Source organism: Silurus aristotelis (genome assembly GCF_946808225.1).
Source record: "Silurus aristotelis genome assembly, chromosome: 2".
Taxonomy (NCBI): domain Eukaryota; kingdom Metazoa; phylum Chordata; class Actinopteri; order Siluriformes; family Siluridae; genus Silurus; species Silurus aristotelis.
The window spans coordinates 3,457,613-3,477,495 of record NC_139575.1 but is presented as its reverse complement, the minus strand read 5'-3'; the positions used below and the strand labels follow the sequence as shown (position 1 = coordinate 3,477,495).

Sequence of the window (19,883 nt, the reverse complement as noted above, 5' to 3'; positions counted from 1 at the left end):
AGAAAAGAAATAAGTGAAAGAAAGAAAACAACAAAAAAATTACATCAATAATAAAAAACAAAGCTGAAGAAAGAAAGAGAGAGAGAAAGACAGAAATCAAACTTCCAAACAAAAATGTAAGGAAAGAAAGATAGAAAGATAATATGAACGAAATTAAATAAACTAATTAATAAAAGAAGGAAACAAACAAACAATTAAAATGAAAAACATATTGCTAAATAAATTAATAAAAAACAAGGGAAAGAAAGAAAGAAAGAAAGAAAGAAAGAAAGAAAGAAAGAAAGAAAGAAAGAAAGAAAGAAAAATTTTAGGATTAAGATAAAAGTAAAGTATTTAAAATGATAGATAGATAGATAGATAGATAGATAGATAGATAGATAGATAGATAGATAGATAGATAGATAGATAGATAGATAGATAGATAGATAGATAGATAGACAGACCTATATTGATAATTTTGGGTTTTATTTCTGTTTTCTATTCAGTTTCATCCTTTCTCTCTATTCTTTTCTTTCTCTCTCTCTCTCTCTCTCTCTCTTTCTCTCTCTCTCTCTCTCTCTCTCTCTCTCTAAAAAGTCCGGTAGAGAAGGAAAGCATTTTTGCAGTAGATCTCAGTCTCCCTGATGGCCATCTGTTCGGTGTGTGAGACTGAACTCAGTGAACATCACTACTGAGCTCACGCCAACAAACATATTTACTTTTTTAGCGAATCACTGAGTCGTAAAAAAAAAAAATCTGGGTCAAACAAAGTGTTTGCTCGGAGCCACAGCGACGACTTCACACCAAAATCTCAGAACGAGCTCTGGTCACAGGAATCCCGTCTGCACGTCTTAATAACCGAGACACTCGTCTGGAGCCGAACCAATAACACACACCGTCTGAGTTCTTCCTCCTGTAACCAGGCAGATCAGCCTGCAAATCTCCTGTGCATTGTGGATTCACTTATTCACTCTCTCATTCATGCACTCATTCACTTATTCACTCTCTCATTCATTCACTCACTTACTCACTCACTCACTCACTCTCATTCACACACTCACTCACTCATTTACTCTCTCATTCACACACTCACTCACTCATTCACGCTCTCATTCACGCAATCATTCAATTATTCACTCTCTCATTCATTCATTCATTTACTTACTCACTCACTCTCATTTACACACTCATTTACTCATTCACTCTCTCATTCACGCACTCATTCAATTATTCACTCATTCATTCACTCACTTACTCACTCACTCTCATTCACGCACTCACTCACTCATTCACTCTCTCATTCATGCACTAATTCACTTATTCATTTACTCACTCACTTATTTACTTACTCATACACTTATTCACTCACTCATATTCACTCACTCATTCCCTCTCTCATTTATCCACTCATTTACTTATTCATTTACTAATTCATCCACTCACTCACTCACTCACTCACTCACTCACTCACTCACTCATTTATTCATTCACTTATTTACTCACTTACTCATTTACTTATTCATTCACTCACTTATTAACTTATTTATTTACTTACTCACTTATTTATTCACTTACTCACTTATTTCACTTATCACTTACTTGATTAATCCCTTGTTCACTCATTTTATCATTTATTCTCTTATTCACTTATTCATTTTCTTATTTACTCACTCATTCAGTCACTTTCATACTCACCTATTTACTCACTCAATCATTCACATTTACTTACAAATTAATTAACTTAATAATTCACTCACTCATTTATTTATTTCCTAATTCACTCACTCATTCACTTATTTACTCATGCACATTTTCATCCATTCACTCACTCATTTACTTATCCACTCACTTATTCACTTATCTATTCATTTACTTATTTCTTCATTTACTTATTCATACACTCACTTATTCATGTATTCACTCATACACACTCACAACAGCGTGATGTGGAAGTGGATACACACGAGGGTGTGCTGTTACAGAAAAACAATTAACCTGGAGGCGGGAACAGTGACTCCGCCCCCACACCGGTCTTTTATTCCCCTTTATTCATCAGTGTTTTTCTCTCGGAGTCACAAGCTTTTACTGTAAGAGGAACTCGCTCGATCCTGCCTGAAGTGCAGAATGACGTTTTCTGAGTAGATCAGATTAAGCACTGTGTGTGTGTGTGTGTGTGTGTGTGTGTGTGTGTGTGTGCGTGTGCTTTCTGAGCTGGAACTATTCAGCTGGCAACATTAAACACAGCTTTGTTTACTCGTCCGTACCGAAGATGATTCAAACATAATCTGTTGCAGGCTTTGTTTGATAAAGATGCCGAGGTGAAGCCGAGTAACGAAAAAGTAACTGCTTTTTATTTGTGGTCACGCCCATGACCACACCCACAATCATTCCCACAACCACACCCACAATCATTCCCACAACCACACCCACAACCACAACTGAATCCCGGACTCTGATTGGCCAGGAGATGTGCATTATTAATGTATAAGTGCAGATGTTATAAAAGTGAAATCTGATTGGTATGTGATGGAAGTGAGATCTGATTAGTGAGTGTGGTGTAGTGTAGTGCGATGGAAGTGAAATTGGATTGGTGTGCGATGAAAGTGAGATTGGATTGTGTGCAATGGAACTGAGATTGGATTGGTTTGCGATGGAACTGAGATCGGATTGTGTGCGATGGAAGTGAGATCAGTTTGTGTGTGATGAAAGTGAGATCGGATTGTGTGCAGTGGAACTGAGTTTGGATTGTGTGCGATGAAAGTGAGATCGAATTGTGTGCGATGGCACTGAGATCGGATTGTGTGCAGTGGAACTGAGTTTGGATTGTGTGCGATGGCACTGAGATCGGATTGTGTGCAGTGGAACTGAGTTTGGATTGTGTGCGATAAAAGTGAGATTGGATTGTGTGCGATGGAAGCGAGATCGGAATTGTGTGTGATGGAAGTGAGATCGGGTTGTGTGCGATGGAACTGAGGTCAAAATGGTGTTTGATGGAACTGAGATCGGATTGGTGTGTGATAGAAGTGAGTAAAAGGATGCTGTTCAGTTGCTAAAGAAGTCTGAATTTTGCAGTTATCAGGGAAGGGGATTGTTTACATGTGTAGCTGCCAGTTTGTTTACAAAAGATGTTTTGCTAAATTTGCACAATCACCAGGTTGTGTGTGATTGAAGTGAGATCGGATTGGTGTGTGATGAAAATGAGATTGGACTGGTGTGTAATGAAAGTGAGATCGGATTGGTGTGTGATGAAAATGAGATCAGATTGGTGTGTGATGAAAATGAGATCGGATTGTGTGCAATGGAAGTGAGATCGGATTGGTGTGTGATGAAAATGAGATCGGACTGGTGTGTAATAAAAGTAAGATCAGATCGGTGTGTGATGAAAATGAGATCGGACTGGTGTTTGATGAAAGTGAGATCAGATTTGTGTGTGATGAAACTGAGATCGGACTGGTGTGTGATGAAAATGAGATCGGATTGTGTGCGATGGAAGTGAGATCGAAATGGTATTTGATGGAACTGAGATCAGATTGATGTGTGATGGAAGTGAGATCAGATTGGTGTGTGATGAAAATGAGATCGGACTGGTGTGTGATGAAAGTAAGATCGGATTGGTGTGTGATGAAAATGAGATCGGATTGGTGTGTGATGAAAATGAGATCGGACTGGTGTGTGATGAAAATGAGATCGGATTGGTGTGTGATGAAAATGAAATCGGATTGATGTGTGTGATGAAAATGAGATCGGACTGGTGCGTGATATCTGTACTGTATTGTAGAAACTTTAATGAAGTTTTTTTTTTTTTACCTTTTTCAGGTGCTACCTGTTGGACGGGATCTCCAAAGGGGCGTGGTTAAACCGCTCAAGTATAATCTTCGCAGGGAACGATAAGTGGTCAGTGGATCCTCGTGTATCCATCGTATCGAACCTGGGCGATAAACACGAGTACAGCCTACAGATACAGAAAGTGGACGTAATGGACGAAGGCTACTACACCTGCTCGATACAGAGCGAGCGCAATCCACGGCCGAAACTCATCCAGTTAATCGTCAAAGGTAAAGGCTGGATGGATGGATGGATGGATGGATGGATGGACGGATGGACAGACAGACAGACAGACAGACAGACAGACAGACAGACAGACAGACAGACAGACAGACAGACAGACAGTAATTTGAGATGTTATATACTGCTTGTTTTTACATTCACTCTATTGATATTTAGTAATAAGCTGCAGAAAAATGCATACAAGGAACGATGGATGAATTGTTGGAAGACAGACAGACAGTCAAGTCAAGTCACATCAAGTTTATTTCTATAGCACTTTCCACAACAGACATTGTCTCAAAGCAGCTTTACAGAATATAAGAGTGAAGGTGAATGATGTGTGTTTATCCCTGATGAGCAGCCGTGGTGACTGTGGCAAGGAAAAACTCCCTAAGATGTTCTGAGGAAGAAACCTTGAGAGGAACCAGACTCATTTGGGTGACATCAAGAGTGTGATTATAACAGACAGACAGACAGACAGACAGACAGACAGACAGACAGACAGACAGACAGACAGACAGACAGACAGACAGACAGAAAGACAGAGACTTAATACAGTTGACATCTACAACATTATTAGGTGGATGGATGGATGGATGGATGGATGGATGGATGGATGGATGGATGGATAGATAGATAGATAGATAGATAGATAGATAGATAGATCAATAGATAGATAGATAGATAGATAGATAGATAGATAGATAGATAGATAGATAGATAGATAGATAGATAGATAGATAGATAGATAGAATTTTAATATGTTCTTAATAAGCTGCGGAAGAGTTTTTATTTATAGACATGGCAGCTGTTAAACTTACTACCAAATTTCTTTTTACCTCAAATTCACTTAATATACTGTGAGTAGGCGATTTTTTTTATAATGCCGAAAGTGCAAAGCTTTTAAAAAGCGAAAAACAAAAGATTTTGCAAGTGGCCAAATAATGTAAAATAATCCCTAATTACTGCGTTACTCACCTTTTATCAGTCACAGCAAGCTTTTCTTCTGTTTAATCCAATCACAGGCTTCGTGTACTTATATATATATATAAAGTCTGACGTTTAATGTTCTTTAACAATCACAATCATAACACTGAAGAGCAGGAGATCAGCCGAGTGCACTCGGGCACTTCACGTGGAGTTTCTGAGCATTTTACACAATGACTGAAACGTTATACTGAACGTAACTCGTGTTCTGGAGGATCTGGTAATGATGTGATCAGAGCACCTGCTGGGCACTGGGTTCAGTTACTGGGCCAGAGAAAGTGAAATGTTTTATACATATCGAGAGAGAAAGAGAGAGATGGATGGATAGACAGATTGCAACTGTAGCTAAATAAACTCTGGCACATTTTCGTGGATGGATGGGGGGATGGGTGGAGGGAGGGATGGATTTTTCATAGTTAAATCCACTATAAAACTACGAGAAAGGGATTTGAACAGCCACATTTAGTCCTCAATTTCTCTTCTAAAAGCCTCCACTCGTCTGGGAAGATTAGCAACATTTGAGAAAAGACCACATTTGGCTGGAAAAGTCAAAGATAGAGTGAGAGAAAGAGAAAGAGAAAGATGGATGGATGGATGGATGGATGGATGGATGGATGGATGGATGGATGGATGGATGGATGGATGGATGGATCGATGGATGGAAGGATGGATGGATGGATGGATGGAGTGCATTTGAAGCCAAATGATTCCTGGTACAATTTGATGAATGAATGAATGAATGAATGAATGAATGAATGAATGCATGGATGGATGAATAGATGGATAGATGGATGTTGTTAAAAAGATGGTCATGATTTTGAATCTCTGCACCACCAATCAGATCTCCTGTTTCAATTCCCTGCTATATTGTAGAAATAAGATGATATGAGATGATTGTAAGCCGCTCTGGATGAGGACGTCTACCAAATGGCAAAAATGTAAATGTAAATTGTAGTCCTTCTGCTCCAGTTCTTCAGAAGAGCTTCTGTAGAACAATCTGCTCAAACGTTACTCCATCATAAGGAGAAGCCGAGCTTGAGGGTGGGAACAAGCGAAGAACAGCGTTTTTATCATTTTCTACCCTTTAAAAACACAGCATTGTAGGTTGTAGGTAAATCCACCATAGTAGGTGATAGGATCCTGGCTTCACTGGAGATCTTTCAGATCTGTCTCATGGACTTCGGAGATGATTCTCATGCAGCCTGAGCTCTTCTGAGAACTGTTCAATGAACGATGGAATATCAAGCCCACCAAAGACGTAGTCTTCTATCAGATGATTTGTTGTGTTTGTGTGTGTGGTATGAGAGGTTCTTAATTCTCAGTCTAAAAAACTGAGCAACATTGTCGAATACTTTGTGGTGTCTTGTGATCATTTCTTGTGCTAATCTTCTGGAACTACGCTGCTTCAGCTCCGAGTGTGGATTTGGAGGAGCTGAATTTTAGCTCTAACGAGCCGAATATGGAATAAGAAAGTTCTTTTGATCCATTCAGTCGGTTTTGCTCTTCAAACATCAATAACAGCTTTAATTTGTCGATGCTGGAAAATGATTATTGTATAACGTGATATTTGACAGCTAGCTGTGAGGGATTACATCAGAGAGGTGGTAGCTTTGTGGTTAAGTCATTGGAATTTGGATCTGAAGGTTGTGAGTTTGAATACCGAGCTGCCACCTTTGGGACACTGAGAAAGACCCTTAACCCCAAGTAAATTTTTATGCTCTTCACTTCATCTCAGGCTGTTCTTCACCTACAATATCTTGCAATATATTTATATAGCGTGTTAAACAATTGTAAAAAGCAGCTTTGTTTAAATTTAAACGTTAGTGCCTATAAGTTTATCCCTATCAAGCGAACCAGTGGCGACTGTGCCAAAGAAAAAACCTCCTTCGATCATTAACAGCATGAACTTCTTCAGCAGTTTGAGTTACAGGAGCTCGTCTGTCGGATCGGACCACACGGACCAGCCTTCACTCCTCACGTGCATCACTGAGCCTCGGCCGCCCGTGACACTGTCGCCGGTTCACCATTGTTCCTTCCTTGGAGCAATTTTGATAGATTCTGACCACTGCAGACCAGGAACAGCCCACAAGAGCTGCAGTTTTGGAGACGCTCTGACCCAGACGTCTAGACGTCACGATTTGTCAAACTCGCCAAATCCTTACGCCCATTTTTCCTGCTTCTAACATTAACTTTGAGGACAAAATGTTCACTTGCTGCTTAATAAATAAATCCGCCATGATGAAGAGATCATCAGTGTAAATGACTTCACCGCTCATAAAGGTATAATGTCAGTGTACATTTGGAGAACATTAGGCTGCTTTTGGAAAGTATTATTTATTTATTTGTCTTTGTCTTTGAAAAATAATATTTATTTGCTTGTCTTATCACCAAACAAGTCATTTGGGAGAATTCTACAATCATGAGCATCCATTAGGGGTTTATTAGCATTTATGAGGGTTCCTAATGGGGTCGTGAGTATACATGAAGCTTCACAAAGGTTTCATAAGTGTCTGTTGGGTTTACGAGGTTTGATGAGGGTTCATTGGGGTTCACAGATGTCCATGAGAGTTTATAGGTGTTCATGCAGGATTCATTGGGGTTTATGAGAGGTTTTTTGGGGGGTCTTCAGTGTTTCTTTTGTGGTTCTTGAGTGTTTGTTATGGTTGTTGAGGTTCTTGGGGGGGGCATGAGTGTTCATTGGGGTTCATGAATGTTTGTTGGGGTTTTCAAGGGTTCACAAGTGTTCATTGGGGCTTCTGAATGTTCTTTGGGGTCTTGAGGGTTCATGAGTGTTCATTAGGGTAAGTGGGGTGGTGGTGTGGAAGAAAGCACGTCTTATGTTTATCTTATCAAAGAAACAAATCCAAGATGGCTGACGTAAGATAAACGGGTTTGACGCCAGAAGTACACATTTCCAGCCTGGTCTTTTCAATCGTTTTATATGTTTCTGTAGAAAAATATTCTTCAGAGACTTCGTGTACCTCCGGATCTCCAGATTTAGAGATACAATATATTGGAGTAAATATTTCACAACAGTGTTCTGTCTCAAAAACACGGCATAAATATTTATCCCCAGGGTTCAAGAACTGCCCTCGAATCTCCACTAATAGCTGGAAAACGTTAAAACGTCGAGTTATTACGTGATATTTGTTAACATTTCAACAGAAACCTTTCTCGCGGCTTTCCCGTTCGGTTTTCTTCTCGCCAGCTGTACAAACTGTGAGAAGATACATGGAGATGCATGTTGAACTTTTCGCTGCAGACCTGAACACCATCATTTCCGACTCTTTCGTCTGTCATTTTGACAGCTCGTGCACTTTATATTAAAAAAAGTAGTATTTTTTTTTTCAGTATTCTTCTCTGTAGCTATCTGCACAGCTGCACCGGTTCTGGATTTATGAAACCGGTGGCTAGCGACCCGTTTCTCGCATCCTGACATTTTTAAATGGCAGGTCAAAGAAATTTCTTTTCAGAGTTACAGAGAAGGGCGAATAAAGTGTGGATGTCGTTCCCAAAGCTCCCTGTCTGCAGCAGGACGAGATAACAACGGAGACATGATACTTCTCAAAGAATGACTTATTTTGCTTCACTAAAACTTTAGCAATAGACATAGACTTAGACAATAGGGGGAAAGAAATCGCTGGTACCAACAACAACAACTTAGGAATCCTGACTTTTACACTCCTCCCCTTTTTATTTTACTCAATTTTCTTCAAAATATGCAATAAAATAGAGAAAGAGAGAGAATTGAGTCTTCTGTGTGCTGGTACTTGTTAAGTAGTGACTAAACAATTGAATAAAATAAAATAAAAACATTTTATCTACGTTTTTTTGTTCATGTATTTATTTTTTATTCATTTTTTATTTTTTTTGTATTACCATGAAATAAGTCATTTGGGAGAGTTCTAGAATCATGAGCATTTATTAGGGGTTAGTGAGGGTTCATGAGTGCTCATTGGGGTTAATGGGGGTTCTTGAATGTTCATTGGATTCTAAGTGTTAATGAGGGCTCATGAGTGCTCATTGGGGTTAATGGGGGTTCCTGAATGTTCATTGGATTCTAAGTGTTAATGAGGGTTCACGAGAAATCATAGGGGATCCCGAGGGTTTTTGAGGGTTCATTAGCATCTGTTGTTTAATCGGGTGTACATTGTGGTTGACGAGAGTTCATGAAAGTTTACAAGGGGTTTATGAATGTTCATTCGGGTTCATTATGTCAGTGTTATTGGAGGTTCCTGAAGGTTCATGAGGGTTCATGAGTGCTCATAGGGGTCCACAAGTGTTATTGGGGGTTCAGAATGCTGTATGAGTGTTCATTAGGGTTCATGAGTGTTCACAAACATTTTATCTCAATCCGAAGAGCGCCATCTTTTTTTTCTCCCCGTGTGAACAAGCCGTAAACACTGTCAGCATGCTCAATAATGCGGTGACTAACGTAAAGATTTTGTTTGTTTCGTGCCATTTTGAATTCTCTGACAGCTTCTACTTTTGTCAGCTCTGTTAGTTATTTGTGCTGCGCTCGATCTAATCGTCTTAAGAATTTTACGGCTGAAAGGATCTGAATGTATTATTTACCCGGTCGGACTCGTTGCTACGTTTCGACCCGAGCACAAGCAATTAGCGAAGTATCACCCACCAACCCCCCCCGCCCCCCCCCCGCAACTTAGAAGTGCCATCAATTAGCATTTTTTTTTTTTACGTTTTTCTGTAACATTTCTAATCAGATTCGTGACCGAACGTCCGCCATTTTCCCAGCAGCACTCCACAGCAGTGTTAATTAACTTGTATTAAGGTTGGGTGGCCCTCTTGCTGTATCGGCTTTAATTATATTTGAATAATAAAAAACACTCATGTTGAAGTGTGTGTGGTTTGGAACTCGGCAGAATGTGGACCAGAAGTGAAAAAAGTATTTCCCTGCAGAAGTTTCATTTCGAGACTTTAAATACATTTACACACCACGTCTTTCACACAGCCGGCAATCTGCTCCGACGCTCGGCTCGGCTCGGCTCGGCTCGGCCGGCGAGATGCGTTCAACACCCACTGTTTATCTAAGTGAAACGCTGCTGGTTATCACAGGAGATGGAAACAATGTCAAGAAAAAATCCTACAACAAACCCCATGTGAAGAATTGATTATTTATTTTTAATGCTTTCCGAGAAGCCACGCATTTTTTTTTTTTTTTAATGCATGTTATTTATAAAGATATGAATTCAGGAGGATAAATAGTTTTTATGACTCAAAGTTCGAAAACCCTGGTGCTTTTGGATTTTGCGCTCTGAATATTAAAAAAGAAATGTAGTGGAATTAAATATTTTCTCGGAATAGTATTTACATAAAGTGTGTATACACAAAATTAAATCTCTAGATACCTGATCGTCAGATTGATATGCGCTTTCTGAAATTCCACATTTAGTCCCTGTGTGCTCTTATAACAACTTCCACTATTTCTTGGAGTGTGTTTGTGGAATTTGGAGTGTGTTTGTGGAGATTTGGGGTCATGGGGTGGAGGCTTGGGCTGCTGTCATCGTTCCTATTGGTCTCAATGGCGCTCAAGAGGGTTAGTGCTCTATAGCAGGAGATCTTCCTCTCCAACTAATTTGAATCATATCTTCAATGGAGCTGGATGTGTGCTGGAGCAGGTTTGGGTTTCCAAGTTCAAGTGAACGCAAAACCTTTATTAGACTGGGTCCAAATAAAGTTTGGACCCACCAAAGAGTGCAATTGAGTGCCTACAGCGTTGTGGTAACAGTTTGAAGAACCACTAGCAGGAAAGGTCAGATGACCCAATACTTTTATCCATATGGTGTACCAGATACCAGGGACAGTGTCTCGTCTGAAACAATGGCCAACCACATTGTTCTTGAGACATGATAAAAAAAATGTATCCACATACATGAACTCACGTACAGTGTAGCCATGCTTGCTGTGATTGACAGCGGACACAGTGTAGCCCCTCCTACCTAAAAAAAATAAATAAATCCACAACCAATTATTCTTACTCTGGACTCCTAATGTTCGTGTCATTGCTGGGATTCGAACCTGACTTGTGTGTGTGTGTGTGTGTGTGTGTGTGTGTGTGTGTGTGTGTGTGTGTGTGTGTGTGTCCTGTTGAATATTTGAGTAGCGGAATAGTTTTGAATAATTTTCCTGAAGAAAAGCGCCAGCGACGCCCCGACACTGCAGCAGTCCCTGCAGCTCCCCTGCGGCTCCCCTGCGGCTCAGATCCAATACCAGTCACGCTGCAAGGTTCTGCTCGTCTCCTCCGTGTCAGCTGTGACTCCTGAGCTCATTTCCAGTGTTTTGTTAATAATGCTGTATTAAACAGTCGCTCCGGTTCACTGTCCTGATAATGTACAACTATGGCTTTGTCTCGTTGATGATCCTCTCCGGGTTTAGCATTACCATAATAGGGAGCTGTAAATATGTACGTGTGTGTGTGTGTGTGTGTGTGTGTGTGTGTGTGTGTGTGTGTGTGTGTGTGTGTGTGTGTGTGTGTTGGTGCACCTGTTAAAACCTCTCTTTTTTTTTTAAACCTACTCCATGAAACTGCCCCAATCAGCTCCAGCTAATTAACGAAAGTGACACTAAAGGTCAGATGGTTTTTCCCCAGATGCTTTTTTCTGCTTTAATTATTCTTTTTTTTTTTTTTTATTGTTATTATAATTACCATTATTATTGTTATTAACGAATGGTATTCCGAGTGCAGGGAGGGGTTATTGAAACCAGCCCACCGTCGAGTTCACACGAAGCTGTGAGTCACACATGAGGATTATAGCGCCATCATGGCGACATATTTAACATGTATTTAATTTTTTTTTCACTACATTTATGACATTCATACCACTGAGCAGCTTTGGGGTTAGGGGCCTTGCTCAGGGGCCCCAAAGTGGCAGCTTGGTGTGAGTGGAATTTAAACTCACGACCTTTGCATCCAAAGCGTCCACAACCTTAACAATTAAGCTACCACAGCAATGCAGATGCAAATTTTTTGTTTTACTATTAACGTTCTTGTTGTAATACATTTGTGAAGCTTTGTGTCATTTGTTTGACCTTTAAGGAAGGAGACTCCAGTGTCAGGTAGCACTTAACAGTACTGAAAGCGAGGATTTCAGCTCACCTCTTGTTTTGTGACTTTTTGTGGTCAGCTGTCTTACTTATGATTGTCTTATGAAGCCCCAATGAAGGTTTTCTTGAATCCTTAATGCGGATATTCATAAATGAGACAGCTTTACTCAATAATGCAATAATGCAGTGCTTCATGTTATAAAGCAGAAAGTGAAGGTATTATAAAAAAAAAGAAAAAAATCATAAACGATTCAATTCATGTTTATGAATGTTTTATGAAGCTTCAGAAATGGCACAGATTTTTTCTTTGTTAATGAGTCATGCAATGCTTATGAATGTGTGAAGAAGGCACATTGAAGCAATGTTTTATGAATGGTTTATGAAGGCTCGTAGTAATGTGTTATGAATTAAGAAAACCAGATATATGTAATGTGTTATAACGGTGTAATGAAAGCACAATGAATGTAATGTGGTTCAGTATGATTCATTCATTCATGAGTCATGCAATTTGTTATAAAAGCCCGAGGAAGGTAATGTGTTATGAAGGCTCAAAATAAGTAAAGTGTTATGAGTCTGTTATAAAGGCACGACGAAGTGAATGGGTTATGAATGTCTTATAAAGGCCTGAGGAAAATAATGTGTTATGAATGTGTTATGAAGGCTTTATATAAGTCTTCTTCTTCTTCTTCTTTCGGCTGCTCCCATTAGGGGTCGCCACAGCGGATCATCCGTCTCCATACCACCCTGTCCTCTATATCTGCCTCTTTCACACCAACTACCTGCATGTCTTCCCTCACCACATCCATGAACCTCCTCCTTGGCCTTCCTCTTTTCCTCCTACCTGGTGGCTCCATCTTCAGCATTTTTCTACCAATATAATTCATGTCCCTTCTCTGTACATGTCCAAACCATCTCAATCTCGCCTCCCTCACCTTGTCACCAAAACATCCTACATGTGCTGTCCCTCTAATAAACTCATTTCTAATCTTGTCCATCCTCGTCACTCCCAACGAAAACCTTAACATCTTCAGCTCTGCTACCTCCAGCTCCACCTCCTGTCTTTTACTCAATGCCACTGTCTCTAATCCATACAACATCGCAGGTCTCACCACAGTCCTATAAACTTTCCCTTTCATTCTTGCAGATACTCTTCTATCACAAATCACTCCTGTCACTCTTCTCCACCCACTCCACCCTGCCTGCACTCTTTTCTTTACTTCCATAACACACTCTCCATTACTTTGCACTGTTGACCCCAGGTACCTGAACTCCTCCACCTTCTTCACCTCTTCTCCCTGCAACCGCATCACTCCACTGCCCTCCCTCTCATTCACACACATGTACTCTGTCTTACTCCTACTGACTTTCATTCCCCTTCTCTCCAGCGCATATCTCCACCTCTCCAGGCTCTTCTCAACCTGCTCTCTACTCTCACCACAAATCACAATATCATCTGCAAACATCATAGTCCAGGGAGACTCCTGTCTGACCTCGTCCGTCAACCTGTCCATCACCACTGCAAACAGGAAAGGGCTCAGGGCCGATCCTTGATGCAGTCCAACCTTCACCCTGAACCAGTCTGTCGTACCTACTGCACACTTTACTGCCGTCACACTGTCCTCATACATGTCCTGCACCACCCTCACATACTTCTCTGACACACCTGACTTCCTCATACAATACCACAACTCCTCTCTCGGCACCCTGTCGTACGCTTTCTCTAAATCCACAAATACACAATGCAGCTCCTTCTGTCCTTCTCTATACTTCTCCATCAACATCCTCAAAGCAAATAATGCGTCTGTGGTGCTCTTCCTCGGCATGAAACCATACTGTTGCTCACAGATGGTCACCTCTTCTCTCAGCCTGGCTTCCACTACTCTTTCCCATAACTTCATGGTGTGACTGAGCAACTTAATTCCCCTGTAGTTACTGCAGGTCTGCACATCTCCCTTATGCTTAAAGATCGGTACCAGCACACTCCTTCTCCATTCCTCAGGCATCCTCTCCCCTTCCAGGATCCTGTTAAACAATCTGGTTAAAAACTCCACTGCCATCTCTCCTAAACATCTCCATGCTTCTACCGGTATGTCATCTGGTCCAACCGACTTTCCATTCTTCATCCTCTTAATCGCTGCTCTCACTTCCTCCTTACTAATCCTATCTACATCCTGCTTCACCAACTCCACATCCTCCAACCTTCTCTCTCTCTGATTTTCCTGATTCATCAGCTGCTCAAAATACTCCCTCCATCTTCTCAACACACTCTCCTCACTAGTCAACACATTTCCCTCTCCATCCTTTATTGCTCTAACTTGCAGTACATCCTTCCCAGCTCGGTCCCTCTGCTTGGCCAATTGGTATAAATCCTTTTCTCCTTCCTTAGTGTCCAACCTCTTATACAGTTCCTCATATGCCTTTTCCTTGGCTTTCGCCACATCCCTTTTAACCTGCTGCCGCATCTCCTTGTACTCCTGCCTACTTTTCTCATCACTCTGTCGATCCCACTTCTGTTTTGCCAATCTCTTTCCCCTAATGCTCTCCTGCACTTCCTCATTCCACCACCACGTCTCCTTGTCTTGCTTTCTATTTCCAGATGTCACACCAAGTACTTTTCTAGCTGCCTCCCTCATCACTCCTGCAGTAGGTGCCCAATCATCCGGCACCTCTTCACCACCACCAAGCCCCTGTCTGACCTCTTCCCTGAACCTCACACTACACTCTTCCTCTTTCAGTTTCCACCATCTTATTCTTCTTTCAAACCTTACTTTCCTCCTCTTCTTCTTCGCCTCCAAAACCATCCTACAGACCACCATCCGATGCTGTCTAGCTACACTGTCCCCCGCCAACACCTTACAGTCTCCAATCTCCTTCAGGTTGCATCTCCTACACAGAACATAATCCACCTGTGTGCACCTTCCTCCACTCTTATACGTCACCCTATGATCCTCCTTCTTCTTAAAATACGTGTTCACCACTGCCATTTCCATCCTTTTAGCAAAATCTACCACCATCTGCCCTTCCACATTCCTCTCCTTAAAACCATACCTACCCATCACCTCCTCATCACCTCTGTTCCCTTCACCTACATGCCCATTAAAGTCTGCCCCAATCACCAATCGTTCTTTCCTAGGTACACCATCTACCACTTCATCTAATTCACTCCAGAATCTTTCTTTCTCCTCCATCTCACAGCCAACTTGTGGAGCATAGGTACTGATGACATTTATCATCATCCCTTCAACTTCCACCTTCACGATCATCACCCTATCAGAAACTCTCTTCACCTCCACCACACTCTTACTGTACGCTTCCTTCAGAATCACCCCTACACCATTTCTCTTCCCATCCACACCATGATAAAACAGTTTAAACCCACCTCCAATGTTCCTGGCCTTACTCCCTTTCCACTTGGTCTCCTGAACACACAACACATCTACCTTTCTCCTCTCCATCATATCAGCTATCTCTCTCCCTTTACCCGTCATAGTACCAACATTTAAAGTACCAACCCGAACCTCTACTCTCCTACACTGCTCCTTTCCCTGCCGTCTCTGTAGACGTCTTCCTCCTCTCCTTCTCCTCCTTCGGCCAACAGTAGCCCAATTTCCACCGGTACCCTGTCGGCTAACGATACCTGTGGCGGTCGTTGTTAACCCGGGCCTCGACCGATCCGGTATGAAATTCTCATTTGTGATCCGCATATTTGATTTGGCACATGTTTTATGCTGGATGCCCTTCCTAACGCAACCCTCCCCATTTACCCGGGCTTGGGACCGGCACTAAGAGTACACTGGCTTGTGCCCCCCTAATGGCTGGGTTGAAGGCTTTATATAAGTAATGTGTTGTAAATGCAATGAATGTCCAATGAAGGTAATGTGTTTTGACTGTCTAATGGTGGACTGAGAAGAATAATGTGTTTTGAATGTGCTATGAAGGCATGAGGAAAGTAATGGGTTATGAATGTGTTATGAAGGCTAATATAAGAAAGTGTTATGAATCTGTTATAAAGGCAAGATAAGGGGAATGTGTTATGAATGTTTTATGAAGGCCTGAAGAAGGCAATGGGTTACAAATGTGTTATGAAGGCTCAATATAAGTAATGTGTTGTGAATGCTATGAATACCCAATGAGGTTATTGTGTAATGACTGTCTTATAGTGGCCTGAGGATGGTAATGTGTTTTAAGTGATTTATGAAGGCATGAGGAAGGTAATGTCATGAATGTGCTATGAAGGCCTGATGCAGTAGATCCTTCAAATATATTGCTTGTTATTGACGTGCATGTCAAATTTCTCGATCTGCTTTTGTCCAGCCATTTGTTTTCCACACCGTGCGGGTGGGTTTAATGCGGGCGGGACCACAGAGCGGAAGTTTGGTCTCTCAGCAGCAGTAAATAAGCTACGAGCTCTTTTTAATACAGCGCTAATCCCACAATCCCTCAGTCTTTAATTAGGCAGAGTGATATTACAGACGCCGTTCTGTCTTTCCCCGTGTGGCCGCACCGCTTTCCTATTCGAACCGCAGCCCCGCGATGTGTACAGTTATTCTTTATTTTTTTTTTTCGATTAACTACGTCCCATCATGGAATCGTTTCCTCTCGTAATTATAATCAACCGAATTAATATTCCCCCGTTTTTGCTCTTTCATTTAGCCAGAGGCTGTCTCTTGATCATGATGGATTTCTTGTCTTTAACAGGGTTCATTATTTATCTGTGAGCGAACCGCAGGGAAAGGCGGGGAGAGGAAAAAAAGACAGTGATCGAATGAATTAAGTCTTTGTGGTTAGGAATCGTGAGCCGATTACGAAAAAGGGGGAGATAGATAGATAGATAGATAGATAGATAGATAGATAGATAGATAGATAGATAGATAGATAGATAGATAGATAGATAGATAGATAGATAGATAGATAATACTTGTTATAGCTCTAATAATTCTTTATATACACGTATATACATTACATGCAAACAATAGTTTGTGAACACCTGACCATAAGAATGATATGTGCCTCATTTTGAACATCCAATTCCAACTAAGTCCCCATTTGCTCTTATAAGAAGCTCCACTCTTCTCTTCTCCACTCTTTATCCCAATGGTGTTCAACAGAGTTGGCCCTCTATGGCAGGAGATCTCCAACCCATGAAAAGCAGATCTTCATGGAGCTGGCTTTGTGCACAGGGACAGCATCATGCTGGAACAGGTTTGGGTCTCTTAGCTCAAGTGAAGGGACAATTGCATGCTAAAGCATCCAAAGACGTCCAATACGATTGTGTGCTTTTTTGCATTTGGAGACGTTTGGAGAAGAAGCTCATAAGGCTGGAAAAGGCAGGTGTGCCAATACTTTTGGCGATAGTGTGTGTGTGTGTGTATATGCGCATGTGAGTATATTGAATAACACTGCATCGTCCCTACTTTCAGAAATGTATTTTTATTTTTTATAAATATGTGATTATTATTGGAACTTTAATTTCCACGCCATTTTTGTACACGGGGTTCGTCCCCTGTGCTGAGTCACTGTTGCTCACCCAGCAGTCAGAGGTGGACGGACGTTAGAGAACAAGCAGTGCCTGTTTGTTCAGCGTCGATCGAACCTGAGCGACCCCCCTCCCCTCCACTCCCCGCCCCCCTCACCCCGTCTGCGTGAGGATAATCACCCATTCCTGCCAGAGCTCACATCTCAGCCGTGCTGGAGAGACACCGTTTGTCATCCTGAGTCACCAATAAAGAGAGCAGTTTAGCTGAATCGACTGAATCGGAAGAGCACTACGTTCTGCCTTACTAAACAGTGTTTCAGAAAAATGTTTTAAGGGATGGAGTTTGGTCTTGGCTTGAAGGGAGTTTGATGGATGTTTGTTGGGAGTTTGATGGATGTTTGTTGGGAGTTTTATGGATGTTTGATGGGAGTTTGATGGATGTTTGATAGATGTGATGGATGTTTGATAGATGTGATGGATGTTTGTAGATGTGATGGATGTTTGATAGATGTTTGATGGGAGGTTTATGGTTGTTTGATGGGAGTTTGATGGATGTTTGATAGATGTGATGGATGTTTGATGGATGTTTGATAGAGGTTTGATGGGAGGTTTATGGATGTTTGATGGGAGTTTGATGGATGTTTGATAGATGTGATGGATGTTTGATGGATGTTTGATAGAGGTTTGATGGGAGGTTTAAGGATGTTTGATGGGAGTTTGATGGATGTTTGATAGATGTGATGGATGTTTGATGGATGTTTGATAGATGTTTGATGGGAGGTTTATGGATGTTTGATGGGAGTTTGATGGATGTTTGATAGATGTGATAGATGTTTGATAGATGTGATGGACGTTTGATGGATGTTTGATAGAGGTTTGATTGGAGTTTCATGGGAGTCTTAGGGCTTGATGGGCTTTGAATGGAGTTTTATGGATGTTTGATGGTAGTTTGATGGGGATTTGATAAGGCTTGAAGGGAGTTTGATGGCTGCGTGATGGAAGTTTGATAGATGTTTGATGAGAGTTTTAAGGCTTGAAGGGCTTTGAAGGGAGTTTGATGGATGTTTGATGGGAGTTTGATGGATGTTTGATGGGAGTTTGATGGGGATTTGATAAGGCTTGAAGGGCTTTGAAGGAAGTTTGATGGATGTTTGATGGGAGTTTAATAGGGATTTGGTAAGGCTTGAAGGGAGTTGGATAGATGCTTGATGGGAGTTTGATAGATGTTTGATGGTAGTTTGATGGATGTTTGATGGATGTTTGATGGGAGTTTGATGGATGTTTGATAGGAGTTTGATGGGGATTTGGTAAGGCTTGAAGGGAGTTTGAAGGGATGTTTGATAGGAGTTTTGTTAAGGCTTGAAGAGCTTTGAAGGTAGTTTGATGGATGTTTGATGGGAGTTTGATGGGGATTTGATTAGGCTTGAAGGGAGTTTGATGGAAGTTTTAAGGATGTTTGATGGGAGGCTTGAAGGGCTTTGATAGGAGTTTGATGGAGGTTTGATGAGAGTTTCAAGGCTTGAAGGGCTTTAAAAGGAGTTTAATGGATGTTTGATGGGGATTCGATAAGGCTTGGATCGCCTTGATTGGAGTTTAATGGAGTTTTGATGGGACTTTGATAAGACTTGAAGGGCTTTGATTTTATTTTATTGGATGTTTGATGGAGGACTGATGGGAGTTTAATGGCTATTTGACGAGGCTTATATTGCTCTGTTGGGAGTTTAATAAGACTAAATGGGCTTTTACAGCTTTTGATGGAAATTTTTTGGGAGTTGATGGGAGTTTGTTGGGAATTTGATAAACCTAGAAGGGCTTTTTAATTAGGGTTTTATAAGGGCTTTGATGGGTGTCCGATGAGTTTTGATGGCGTTTGATGGTATTTGATAAGGGTTTATAAGTGTTTGATAATGTTTGATGGAATTTGATGAGGCTTGGTGGACTTTAATGGGGGTTTTATAGTTTGATTATGAGTTGATGAAATTTGATTGCCTTTTGATTGTTTTATTATGATGGAGTTCCATGGATTTTGATAAGGCTTGAAGAGCTTTGGTGGTGGTGTGATTGGGTTTATTGTTGTTTGATTGAGATTTGATGATTTTTACAGCTGATTTGATTCATCGATTTCATCAATGAAGGCTGTCACAATCAATTCCTTGTCTTCATTTAAATGCAGATTTTCATGTGATGTAAAAACATTTTTTTACATGTAATCTTTTACACATAGCCCCCCAAAAAAAGGAATCAGCACAATACAGTTGTTCTAGCAGCGTTTGTTTACAGACATGATGGGAAACTGACAGCGAAGTCGTCTGAGATAAAATGTTCAACA

At 41.0% G+C, this 19,883-nt stretch overlaps 2 protein-coding genes and 1 long non-coding RNA gene across 3 annotated transcripts in view; 2 read left to right on the top strand and 1 right to left on the bottom strand.

Annotated features, from left to right (window-relative positions):
- Window positions 1-19,883, bottom strand: part of LOC310739254 — a 430,707-nt gene that overhangs the window by 129,005 nt on the left and 281,819 nt on the right. The window lies entirely within an intron of this gene.
- The window catches only part of LOC310737268 (craniofacial development protein 2-like), a gene marked incomplete at its 3' end in the record, with an annotated part of 390,247 nt that overhangs the window by 89,511 nt on the left and 280,853 nt on the right, over window positions 1-19,883 (top strand). The gene's annotated exons all lie outside the window — the stretch shown is intronic.
- negr1 (neuronal growth regulator 1) overlaps window positions 1-19,883 on the top strand; it is a 197,736-nt gene that overhangs the window by 45,525 nt on the left and 132,328 nt on the right. The window contains exon 2 of the mRNA XM_083563892.1: window positions 3,796-4,034. Coding sequence (XP_083420018.1) covers window positions 3,796-4,034 — 239 coding nt within the window. The remainder of the gene's footprint in view (window positions 1-3,795; window positions 4,035-19,883) is intronic.